Source organism: Falco peregrinus, chromosome 11, assembly GCF_023634155.1.
Source record: "Falco peregrinus isolate bFalPer1 chromosome 11, bFalPer1.pri, whole genome shotgun sequence".
Taxonomy (NCBI): domain Eukaryota; kingdom Metazoa; phylum Chordata; class Aves; order Falconiformes; family Falconidae; genus Falco; species Falco peregrinus.
The window spans coordinates 28,271,182-28,283,191 of NC_073731.1; the positions used below are offsets into that span (position 1 = coordinate 28,271,182).

At 41.7% G+C, this 12,010-nt stretch overlaps 1 protein-coding gene across 3 annotated transcripts in view; it reads left to right on the plus strand.

The window, feature by feature from the left end:
- The window catches only part of XDH (xanthine dehydrogenase), a 63,235-nt gene that overhangs the window by 17,523 nt on the left and 33,702 nt on the right, over positions 1–12,010 (plus strand). For all 3 annotated transcript variants that reach the window (XR_003557401.2, XM_027796451.2, XM_005244235.3), the window contains 10 exons: positions 421–517; positions 1,751–1,859; positions 3,506–3,632; positions 4,472–4,533; positions 6,696–6,764; positions 7,578–7,646; positions 8,088–8,174; positions 9,484–9,625; positions 10,400–10,492; positions 11,266–11,417. Coding sequence is in view for 2 of the 3 variants with exons in the window: in XM_005244235.3 (XP_005244292.2) it covers positions 421–517; positions 1,751–1,859; positions 3,506–3,632; positions 4,472–4,533; positions 6,696–6,764; positions 7,578–7,646; positions 8,088–8,174; positions 9,484–9,625; positions 10,400–10,492; positions 11,266–11,417 (1,007 nt within the window). In the remaining variant the exon portion in view is untranslated. The remainder of the gene's footprint in view (positions 1–420; positions 518–1,750; positions 1,860–3,505; positions 3,633–4,471; positions 4,534–6,695; positions 6,765–7,577; positions 7,647–8,087; positions 8,175–9,483; positions 9,626–10,399; positions 10,493–11,265; positions 11,418–12,010) is intronic.

A 12,010-nucleotide genomic window follows, 5' to 3' on the forward strand; every position in this document is an offset into this window, starting at 1 on the left:
TTACACACAAGGAGGAGTCATCTTTGCAACAAGTCGAATTCTTGTGGTAGATTTCCTTACTGACAGAATTGTTGAATCGTTACTCATAAAGTTGAGCTCCTGCTCAACATTACTGAGTGCTTTGTCTCCCTGATGTCATTTACTTTTTTGAGTCTAATGGAAAGTGGGAACTGTTAAAGTTCAGAATTTTTTTGTTTATTCTAAGAATCTATTGGAATGTAGAATGCCTCCATATTAGGGCTTTGGGTGTTGATCTCAAGGCTCACATGCCAGCACTTGAAGCTTTGCTTATGTTAAATCATTAACATAACAAGAGTGCTTGGTTTCCAGCAAGAACTCCTTGTTAAGCCTTGATTGACATCTGTTTGAGCAGGCTGCTGCCAACAGTTTTTGTGTTTTCCTTGATTCCTGGTCTCTCAGTGGGCCTATGTGGAACCAAACTAGGCTGTGGAGAAGGTGGATGTGGTGCTTGCACTGTTATGATATCCAAGTATGATCCCTTTCGGAAGAAAATCCTGTATCCTTTGCAATTTGAACTCTTCAACAGAGAAATGAAATGAGGACACATCCAGGTTCTTGACATTCCAGACATGGTACTAATTTAAAAAAAAAAAAGTTATATAATGTATGTTTCTGCCAAAACATAATTCTTCACTTTCAGAGCATAAACTCAGAAGGCTAATGTGAGAACATATTTTTTTCTACAGCATTGCACAGTGTTGATAGGGAACTATTTTATTGTGCCCTAAAATATTTGCACTGACTCTAGCATGCAGGCTATCTGCTTTTCCCAATTCAGAAAACCTTTATTTTTTTTCTCTTGTAATGTAATAAACTTTTTGTTGTGATGACCCAAATAATTATTACTGTGATAAAATCTTTATTGCTGTTGTATTACTATAATAATCTGGTTTCTGTATGCCAGCAGATACTAACATTTTCTCTATTTCTATTATAACCTTCAGAATTACTCGTATTACCTGAAACAAACTTTCTTCCTGTTCTTACTTTAATTAATGGAAGAGTGAAGCAATGGAATCAAACAAAAAAGGGAATGGAAAGAGAGGATAAACAGGGATAGGCCAGGACAGGCCCTGGTTTATTTTTACTGGGGGGGAATGGAAAGCACTGAAATCTTGGATTTATTTGGAATAATGTTTGGAGCTACTTTGACTTGGGATCATTTAACTCTAGTGGTTCTGCTTAGGAATGTGGCCTTGAATAAGGTATCTTTAGGGTCATTATTCTGCCTTGATAGAAATGAAATAAAATAGCTAGTTCCTGTAAGAATTTTGGCAACATTATTCTGTTTTCCTTCAGCCTGGACTCCTTCCCCATGTGTACCATCTAGAAATGGTTTCCTAGGTAAAAGGCCAAGAGCTCTGTGCCTTTATGTAACTTTGTGAGTGGGCCAGGCCAGCTGTGTGACATCTTGGTATTTGTAGTCCACCCCTATAAATTACTTACATGGGTTCTGTAGCTTAACATGCAATGAGAATGTTTAAAGTTGTTATTTCTAGGTCAAACCCTATGGTGCATACTCAGTTTAAATTTCAAGCGAAGTTGATGAGAACTTCAGCTGACTAGGTGCTAAAAGATTTGCCTTGTAACTAATACCTGAATCGGATCTATTTAAGTTCTCCTATTGTGTCCACTGCTACAGTTTCTGAGTACTCTTTAATCCTCCGGTTCCCTTTTTTCTTTGTTGAGCAGCAATGTCAAATGAAGTGACCTTAATTTATTATTTTAGTCACCATACTGCCAACGCTTGCCTCTTCCCTGTTTGTGCTCTGCATCATGTAGCTGTAACTACTGTTGAAGGTATAGGAAACACAAAATCCAGGCTGCACCCAGCCCAGGTAAGATATTAATACCGGAACTTTCAAACCCTCTATTCATGTTTTCTTATGTTAATCCTGTTCCAGGGTGCTGGGACTTCCATCATGATGTGAAATTTGGGAGTGTGACTTTCCACATGAGTAGTCTTTACTTGCAGGAATGATTAAATGATGGAATCAAACTCCCGGGTCAATGCTGGAGCTCTGTTTTGCCCTAACAAGTTAACTGGTGCTATCCTAATGGTGCTAATTAGCACTTAACTGGTGCCAATGATTTCGTTCTAGGGCTACATGGCTGGACTTGGTCCAAACCTTCGTTCTAGGGCTACATGGCTGGATTTGGTCCAAACCTGGACAAATCCCGGGAACTGGGAAGACTGATGTGGTGAAAGCCTATATAAAGACTTGGAGCCAAGAAATCTGAGTTAGGTTTTGGCTTTCCTATGGCCTTCCATGAATGGCCTTGACTTCTTGTCTTGCATAGTTAGGAACCTTCACTGCAGTAACATTTGGTTCAGCAACGTTTCTGGAGTCCCAGAATATTCTTTGTGGGGAGGAGTGACAGGAATGCGAAGTCTTGCTCTTCTAGCAAGGTGTTATAATGCACTTTTTATGGAAGCAGACGTGCCTCGGCGTTTTCAGAGATACTGCTCCTTTAAAGGGAAACTATGATTTATCTCAGTTGGTACAGTGGGCAGGACTTGTGCCAATAACTATCTAAGACAGTAAACAACAAAGTGAAAAATAAGTTAGACACGCATGAATGAATGGCACCTAGTTTGACCTTTGTTTGCTTGTTGTCTTTCACTTCCCTTCCCTGCAGATTCTAACGGCTAAGCTTTGAAATTCAGACTCAGGTCTATACAGGTAGCTCCAGCTTTTCTAGCATGGTAAATCTGAAGAACTCCTAATCTCATTCTACTCCAGTCTCATAAGACCTTACCTGGAGTACTGCATTCAGCTCTGGGGCCCCAAGCATAAGAATGACCTGGACCTGTTGGAGTGAGTCCAGAGGAGGCCACAAAGATGATGGGAGAGCTGGAGCACCTCTCCCATGAAGACAGGCTGAGAGAGTTGGGGTTGCTCAGCCTGGAGAAGAGAAGGCTGTGGGGAGACCTTATAGGGGGGCTTATAAGAAAGATGGGGACAGACTATTTAGTAGAGCCTGTAGCTATAGGACAAGGGGTAGTGGTTTGCAACAAAATGTTCATAAATTTAGATTAGCTATTAGGAAGAAATTCTTTACTACAAGGGTGGTGAGACACTGGAACAAGTTGCCCAGAGAGACTGGATGCTCCAACTGTGGAGGTGTTCAAGGCCAGGTTGGATGGGGCTTCGAGCAACCTGGTCTAGTGGAAGGTGTCCCTGCCTGTGGTGGGCAGGTTGGAACTAGATGATCTTTAAGGTCCCTTCCAACCCAACCCATTCTGTGATTCACTGGAGGCTTCTAGTCGCTTTCAGTTACAGTGGGAGTTCAAAGCATAGATGCAAAGTGTTCCCTTCTTTGAAGTCTGCTTCACAGATTAATTGACCATCTCATCAGAGAACATTTGATGATAATCTCGGCTCCTCTAGCGAGATTGTATTTTAACAGGGATGTTACAGAAACAAGCACAATAAACTCACATTGATACTATCAGCTGATAATTGTTGTTACTTTTTCTCAGGAGAGAATAGCAAAAAGTCATGGGTCCCAGTGTGGCTTCTGCACTCCAGGCATTGTCATGTCCATGTATACATTGCTTCGGAACAAACCTGAGCCCAGAATGGAGGACATAGAAGATGCTTTCCAAGGTAAATGCTCATAGCCCTGCAAGAGATGAAACCTGCTTTGCTTTCATTACCCCTGCTTCACCAAAAGGGATGGAGGTGCACCTTTGTTTAATGTATTTTGTTAAAGACAACTGATTATTATGAGGTTAAGAACTAGCTTTTCTGCTAGGAGATTGGCCAGGTGCTATGAAGTGAACAAAAATGGCCTGTAGAAGATCTCACAGAAGCTCATTGTTTGCTCTGAAGCAGGCACAAGTGGCCTCAGTCTTGGATTAGGACCTCACTAAACGGAGACCAAAATGTGACCTGTTCATGGGGGGGGGGGCTTGTAAGAGCCTCCACACCTTCTTGTTTATTCATTGCTGTCACAAGAGCCTGCAGAGGTGACAGAGAGCATTTGGGCCAGCCAACCTCAAGTAAAGGACCAAGACAGCAATATAGGTGATGGAATGGGGCAGAATCCAGCTGAGTAAATCACCTGAGAGGCTGCTGTTATCGCTGAGCTAGAACTGTTACCATGCTTCCAGCAGTGACCTGAGGGGAAATGAGATGCAGGAGAAAGCAACCTCTTTGTAATTCAGGAGTTGGTATACTGATTAGGCTCACACAATTGAGGTAAATGAATACTGAATAGGGCAGACTGATAATTTTTTTTTAATTAATTTCAATTTAAAATTTCAACAAAAAGGGATGGTGGGATTGTTGCAAGATTACTAATGAAATTTTCCTTCTCCCGTTTTTTTTCATTAGCTTTATCTAGATTTGACCAGCTTTTGTGAGAAACAATAAAAGGTTCTAAAAGAAGAGAAGTTCTCAGCCAAATGACATAAAATCTTTATCCTTTTGTTTTGGCAATGCAGGGAACTTGTGTCGGTGCACAGGGTACAGACCAATTCTGGAAGGATACAGGACATTTGCTAAAGTAAGTGGCTTCAGATAATGTTTAAAAAAATACACCACGAGCTGAAATGGGGAAGAAGGAAACATACATGCTACAGCCACCCAGCTACAACAACACTGCTCCAACTCTTGACCCCTTTGTGTGTACTTCATGCATTAATAATGCAGGAAGACCAACTCTTTTACTCATTCCACTTGTTGGAATTGCAGCACTTTAATAAGATCTGCCCAATTGTCCCTTTTTTGTGTGTCTCTGAAAAACTCACTATCTCTGCATAATACAGCTTGCAGATAGATGATCCTTGACGTGGAAAAAGTGCAAAGGTATGGTGCATGAAAATGCACATACTGTGGGGGGGAATCTGATGAGAAAGTTGCTTTCTTGGAAGATCAGCTGCAGAGCAGAATAGCTCTGGAAAGAAAGTGGAGTCACTTCTGTATAGCTCCTGACTGGAATTAATCTGTTGGTTTGGGTGAGGTACGAAGCTTTGCCATAAGTTTTCACTAGTCCTTTTGTTCCTGAAGGACTACTGGAGGCTGTGAAGAAAAGTAGATCATTAGGTACTTCAGTGATTACTAGCCACTTGTGAGGCAACACCGGTATTAAATGTCAGAAGTAAAGAATTTAGAATGCTGCCCACTAATTCCGTTTCATTGTCTGGAATGATGATCACCAAAAGAGAATACAAGCAGTAGTGAAATCTATTACAATGGCTGGTAAACCCAGTTGATACAGTTGGGTTTCCAACAGGCTTTGTACAGTGTCTCACCAAAGGCTTTTAAAGACAATAAGCAGCCATGGGGTAAGAGGGAAGATCTCTGTATGGATGAAACATTGGTTAAAAGGTGGGAAATGACAGGTAGGAGAAAATGGTGTAGTTTTACAATGAAGGGAGGTCACTGGTGGATTTCTGCTGGGAGCTGTGGTGGGAGCAAGGTTGTTCAAGACATCCCTAAATGCAGTGGAAAATTGAGTAGTGATGTGAGAGAGTGAGTTAACTGATGTCAAGTTAGTCTGGGTAGTGAAAACAGTAACAGATTTTGAGGAACTTCAGAAGGACTTTATGAACCTGAGCGACTGAAGAACGGAATGGGATACAAAGCTCAGGGCAAATAAATGTGAAGCAAGTTACAGAATGAAAGGCAGTCCTCATTTCACATGTAAAATGACAGGCTGTGAGCAGACACAAGATCATCTTCCTGTTACCATGCAGGAAGATGATCTTGGAGGTATGGTAGACAGTTCCACGGAAGCATGAATTCAGTGCTCACTGGCAAACAAAACAAGTCAAAGGCTAGAGAGCAAACCAGAAAACACTGTCATGCCACTGTCTGCATCATGATTCTTCCTGCACTTGAGCGCTTTGTGCGGTTCTGGTCCTCTCATCTCTAATAGAGTATAGCAGAATAGGAAAAGATTCAGAGAAGTGGAATAAGGATCATATCTGTGGTAATCTGGCTTCCATACAAGTAGTCTGGGATGCTTCAGCCTGGAAAAAAGATGCCAGGGAGGGGAAGGGGCTCTACACAACCCTTACAGCGGTTTGTGTTGACCTCTGACAGAGAGCTACAAAATTGTGACTGTCAGGTGGAATGTGGACAGGCATCTGCTGTTTGCTGGCTCTTCCAATATAGAAGCAGTGTCAAGAAATGAAACTAGTAGGAGTAAGGTTGAAAACAAAGGCAGATGGTCTACCACCAGGTAGCTGACCTGCAGAACTCACCAAAGAGTGTTGTGGGTATCAAAAACTTACAGAGGCTCCAGGGGACTCTTAACAGGTACTTGGACAGAGCTACTAAAGAGACAGAAACCATACTGGGCTCAGGTAGTCCCCTGAGCTGAATGCAATTAGATGCAGGTGGGGTACCAGGGGTTGTATTGTATGTGCTGGTCCCTTTTCTCTGGGTATATCCTTTCAGCTCCAGCTGGACCAGAGATACTGGCTGAATGGTCAGAGTAGTTCTAAACCAGGTCTATCAGTAGACTGGATATGACCTAGACATCACGCTGCAGGACACTGCCTTCCACTGGCAAGGGAGACACCTACTTGCTTGGCACCTTCCATCTCCCATTCCTGCTTTGGGTATAATAAACGTGGGATCAATTTCTCTCTAAAGCGAATCAGGTCTACTTCATTTCTTTGGAATCTGCACGTTTTTTTCTCAGAGTTTTTGTCCCCACAGGACTTGAATTGCTGTGGCAGAGTAGCCAATGGCACTGGATGCTGTCGTAGTGAGAGGGAAAATAGCATGGTAAGCTGAATTTTAAAAGCCATAACCTCAATTTGCAATACAGTACTAGAGTTTTGATGCATTAGTCACCTCTCTGGCCCTACTGTGGTATACTGGCACATATTCAGAGCTGTCTGAGCTGGTCTGAATGTCTGCTTCTTAGAAAACACTGTGACTGCATATGTCCTGGTTAGCATGGCTAGCCATCATGACACAGGTTCTACTTCAGTGTGCTACATATGTTCCTTCTGAATCTGTGCGGTGCAACGCTTTCGTGAAATAAAATGGTGACAACTACAAGCAATGTCACTAGCTTCTGGTATATTGAAGTGATCCATCTTTCTGTGAAAACAGATCTGAAACCCACTTAATTCTGCAGTGTAATCTTTCTCAAACTTTGTAGTCCAATGATGAATGAAACCATTTAATCACCATTCCAATAAATTGCACAATTGGAGCATTTTGGTGTATCTGAAGGAAAAAAGTAAATCATATTTAATGTACTAGTTGAGGCACAAACAATGGAGGGCTGAAACCAAGGAACTGGGGCATAAGGTAGTATGAGTATAAAATGAGTTTAGGAAAGAGAGAATATAATTAAATTATTTTCCAGGAAATTCCAGTGAATTCCTGTGGATTCTTTTTTAGGAAGCATCCAGCATTGCATGGATTACTCCAGCAATTAAGGCTGCTTAGAGTTCTTTAGTCAAAGTAGTTTATTAATGAAAAGTATTACTGCAAATTTTTGTGATTGATAAAAGAGGAGGAATATATCCTGTAAACATTGGAATGTTGTGACTGTGTAGAATAGCTGAAGCATGCTTGTTTGTTCAGAATGGGGGCTGCTGTGGAGGAAAAGCCAATGGTCCAGGCTGCTGCATGAATGGAAAAGAAGACAATATGGTAAGGTGCCTCTCAAATATTACTTTTTTCTCTATTTCTGATGTTTTGAAGTCTTAGCTCTGTCTTGTTCTGTGCCAAAGCTCCATACTTCTAATTTATCTGTATTTATGTAAAGCAGTTTTTATATTTTATGGTGGTCTTGCCTCAAAAGAGGTACCTAAGATGTAATTTAACATGCCAATGTGGAAGTGATATCACTTTTGATTAGCAAAAGCCTGTTAGTGTGTTCAGGGTTCAGGTTTCTGACCAGACATGCGCTGTTATCAGAAAAAGATGACTGAAGAGCCTGAAATGCTGGTTCAGGTGGTATCTTTACACTGCATTTGCCATTCTTTGCTCCATGAAATAATAATAGGGATTTGACTGGAAAGAGGAATGAGTTAGGGCTGTATGTGGATAGCTTTCTCTGCTGCCCAGCCATTTGCTTTTTCTCCCTCATAGGCAATGATCTCCTCCAGCCTCTTCAACACTTCTGAGTTCCAGCCATTGGACCCTACACAGGAGCCAATCTTCCCACCAGAGCTAATGGTAAGTACATTCAAACAGAAATAGTATGTGGTTCCTTGGTTTTGTTGCTCTGCCCAGGGTTTGAGTGCCTGCAGTGTCTCTGCCTTGAGGAAAAGGCAGTACACAAGATGGCTGCTGGTGAAAGAAGATGCGTGGGCATGAACGTTCCTGTTTTATAAAAGGGAAGGCTTTTAAGCCAGGGTGGCTTGAAAGATACGCAGGCCAAGTGGCTGCCCCAGCTGGCTGGCTTTCCTCTCTTTCTTACCATACGTGCTTGCTCTTGGGTTGCCCTCCTTTCCGGTCACTGCCTCCCCAGGGGTGAAACAGTGGCTGACATCTAGATTTCAGTTTAATAGGTCAGATGTGAACTTCTACATTAGACAGCCGTATCTGAACTAATCACCCTGTGCTCCCTTTATAGTGTAGGAAGAGAAGCATGAGCTATGGGATGCAGCTGAATGTTTCAACTAGATGACCTCCCAAAAGCACCAACTTCTCTCCACTCAGTGTAGCAGGAGTAGAAGTTGGCTGGCTCACACTGACATAAAAAGTTAAATGTGATTAGTTTCTCTCCAGGTTTCGTTCCTGTCTTTTTTTGCGGGTAGTTTTCTCCTAAGTAAATGTGTCCCAGACAGGAATCTAGTCCAGCATATGGCATGTTTACAGCTTTCTTCACATTTAACAAACAACTGAAATCCAGCCCTTAATTCTGCTGCTGCACCCAGCCTAAACATGTCAGGAGCTGCAGCATGAGTAGGTTCCCATAGACCATAGCATAATATATATTTAGCTTGAGGTAAGTCCCCTCTGTTTCCTCTCTTAGACGTTTTCCTACCTAAGGTTGATCTAATGTTGCTGAGAGGCAGCCATGTTAGGCTGGTTTCTTCAGTCACTGGATGAAGGAATTAAAAAGGGAACCAGAATGTGGGCTTGCAGCTAGTAACTAAAATTCAGTGGTGCTAAAGACTGACATTTTTGCAGTGAGATAAGAATAGAAAACCCATTACTTCTAAGAATGCTGAAGCCATGGGCATCTACCAGAACTTTGGTCAGATGGAGCTTGCTGGAGAGGTCTTGCTGGGGAGATGTGGCAGCAGGATGCACCTGGCAGTATTAGGAAGGGAAAACTTTTGTCAGCATGAAAAAGACCCTTGTCACTGCTAGCGGAAGGATGGGGAATGGCTAACTGCCAACAGCAGTGTGGATATCACAGCCACCTATCAGTAACTCGACTGAAATGGAGCTGAGCCTGGCATAGGCGTGGGCAGCATGTGAGCGGGGATTCTTGGCTCGATGTAGGGTCTGAGCTCTATCTGAACTCACTTTGCAGACTCAGAGTAACAAGCAGCAGAAACAGATGTGTTTCAAAGGCGAGCGTGTAATGTGGATCCAGCCTACAACTCTCAAGGAACTGGTGGCTCTCAAATCGCAGTACCCCAGTGCCAAGCTTGTTGTGGGGAACACAGAAGTGGGTAAGAGCAGTTGGAACACTTTACATGGAGTATTTTGTGAGAACAGTGCAAATGTAAACCTCCTTCATGCCATTGCTGTTAATAATCTTTAGGATGTATGTAGGAACAAATTTTCTTCTCAGGTAGATTAATCTCACAGTGATGTTTTTCCATGGTGTTTGCTGTGTTGAGCAAAAAAAAAAATAAAAATGTGGTTATCTAGACCTGAGCTTTTGTGCTAGTTTTGTGGAATTTTGAGAAGAGGGGAGTGACACAGCATTAGTGTCCCTGTAATCGCATGAATTCAGATGTGAAACCTGTGTTTTGGAAGATTTTTCAGTGAATAAACTCAAAACTTGAAATCTTACTGTTTTTCCCCTGAAAATATATACTCCTGCATACATACATGCTGAGGAGGAGAGTTCAGATGTATTAGTAATTCTGTTATCCTGAGCAATTGGTTCAGGAAACAATCCTCAAACTTTGTATGGCTGATTGTATTCATTGTTCTTTCCTGAAGGATCATGTACAACAATAGCCTGGTTGCACAAGCACTAAACAGTGTATTTATGATTATTGTAATCCTAGAAAAGAGTCTCTAAAACTTCTCTGATGGAATTCTGGTATTAGTGAGAAAACAGCTTTTAGTCTGGTATATCTGTGACCTTACATAGTCTCTGTAACAGATGGTCAATGAACTGGCTCTTTAATAGTCTTGTTGCCATTTCTTTGGGAAACAGTTAACTTAAGCTTTGTCACCTGCACGTAACTGAAGGACTCTTCTTTTTCCTTAAGGTATTGAGATGAGATTAAAGAACATGCTGTATCCAGTGATCATAGCACCAGCATGGATCTCCGAAATGAATGCTGTTCAGCACACTGAAACAGGTGAGTAAAAAAGAGGCAGAATACCTGTGAAGTGAGTCGGGACTCCACAGAATGACAAAGAGGATATGAAGGAAAATCCCCAGTCTAAAAACTGCTTTCTGTATGCATTGATGCCTCTCCTGTGCAGGGAATCGAGTGAGTGATATATATATATAAAATAATTTGAGAATCAGAGGGCTTTCACTAGTATATCAGACATTTTATGTTTGGTGTTTTACGTATATTGACTGGGTTAATAATGGGTTTCAGTGGACAATCTTTTTATTTAGAAAGATTTTAAAATTAGTAACTGGGGGAAAGATGCTGGATTTGACAAGTCTAAGTGACTAAGTATTGCATTTATATTTGTGGTGGAAATAGGTCAACCTTACAAATAAAGTAATTAGGACAATGTAGTGCATGTGGCCCAATGTCTGGTAGCATGTTTAAGGTGTAGAAACTGGAGAGGAGGTGGAGTTCACTTCTTAAAGGCCAAACTAATACCTATAGGAGGGTGATATCGTTCATAATATAATACACTGAGGCAAAAGGGCGGTGGGTTACTTTCATGTGAGGGGCAGTACCACTATAAGCTGTGACTTAAATGTGAATTTTTTACTGAGAATGTGATGTTGACATGCAGTGTATACAAAATAGTCTAGTGTGACTGAATGTCTTCTCTAAACCCTGCTCTTTGATTAGACTCAGTGGCATCTAAGTTTTATAGATAGTTATAACTGTCTTCCTGTAGCTTAATGTTTGGGAGAGCAACAATTCTTTTTGTTTGTTTACAGGGGTAATCTTTGGTGCTGCCTGTACCCTGAGCTCAGTAGAGGAGGTTCTGAGAAAAGCAGTGGCAGAGCTTCCTCCTTACAAAACAGAGATCTTCCATGCTGTCCTTGAACAGCTGCGCTGGTTTGCAGGGCCACAGATCAGGAATGTTGCCGTAAGTGACTCAGGAGCATTAGGGACTGGAATTGAAAGAGTCTGAGCAGCTGGCCTGCCTCATCCAGTGTCGGTGTGCCTTGTGCTTCTCGCACAAGAGCATTTGCAAACCTAGGCAAAGCAGCTAGTGCACATAAACCAACCCCAGGAAATGATAGCAACGTAGGTCTTAGCTGGTGTCTGTGCTATACTGGTATCGCAGACTTAGCAAGCAAGGGAAACCTGGCAGTTGTCCAGCTATTCCACTTCTGTTATCAGGATAAGTAGGGGAAACAGTAGTGAGATTTGACTAGTTTAACAAAAATGTATTTAGAGTGCTGGAAAAACTTCAAAGAAGCAGGAGTGTAGATTTTTGCCAGCTCAACTATGGTAGTTGTAGTGCTAATGTATCAGATTGGCCAAATTTTCCTCTAGTTTTAAAGGGAAAAGAGGAAGTGGGTTTGGTGTGTTCAAACTCGTTATACTAAAAGAAAAAAATATCAAGCAAGCAGATGAACCAACCTACCAAACACAAAATTTTGTTCCACAAGATACTGTGCCATACACTTATTGTAGCCAAAAAACTTAGGTTCCTGAATGTTACTGAAAAGATGC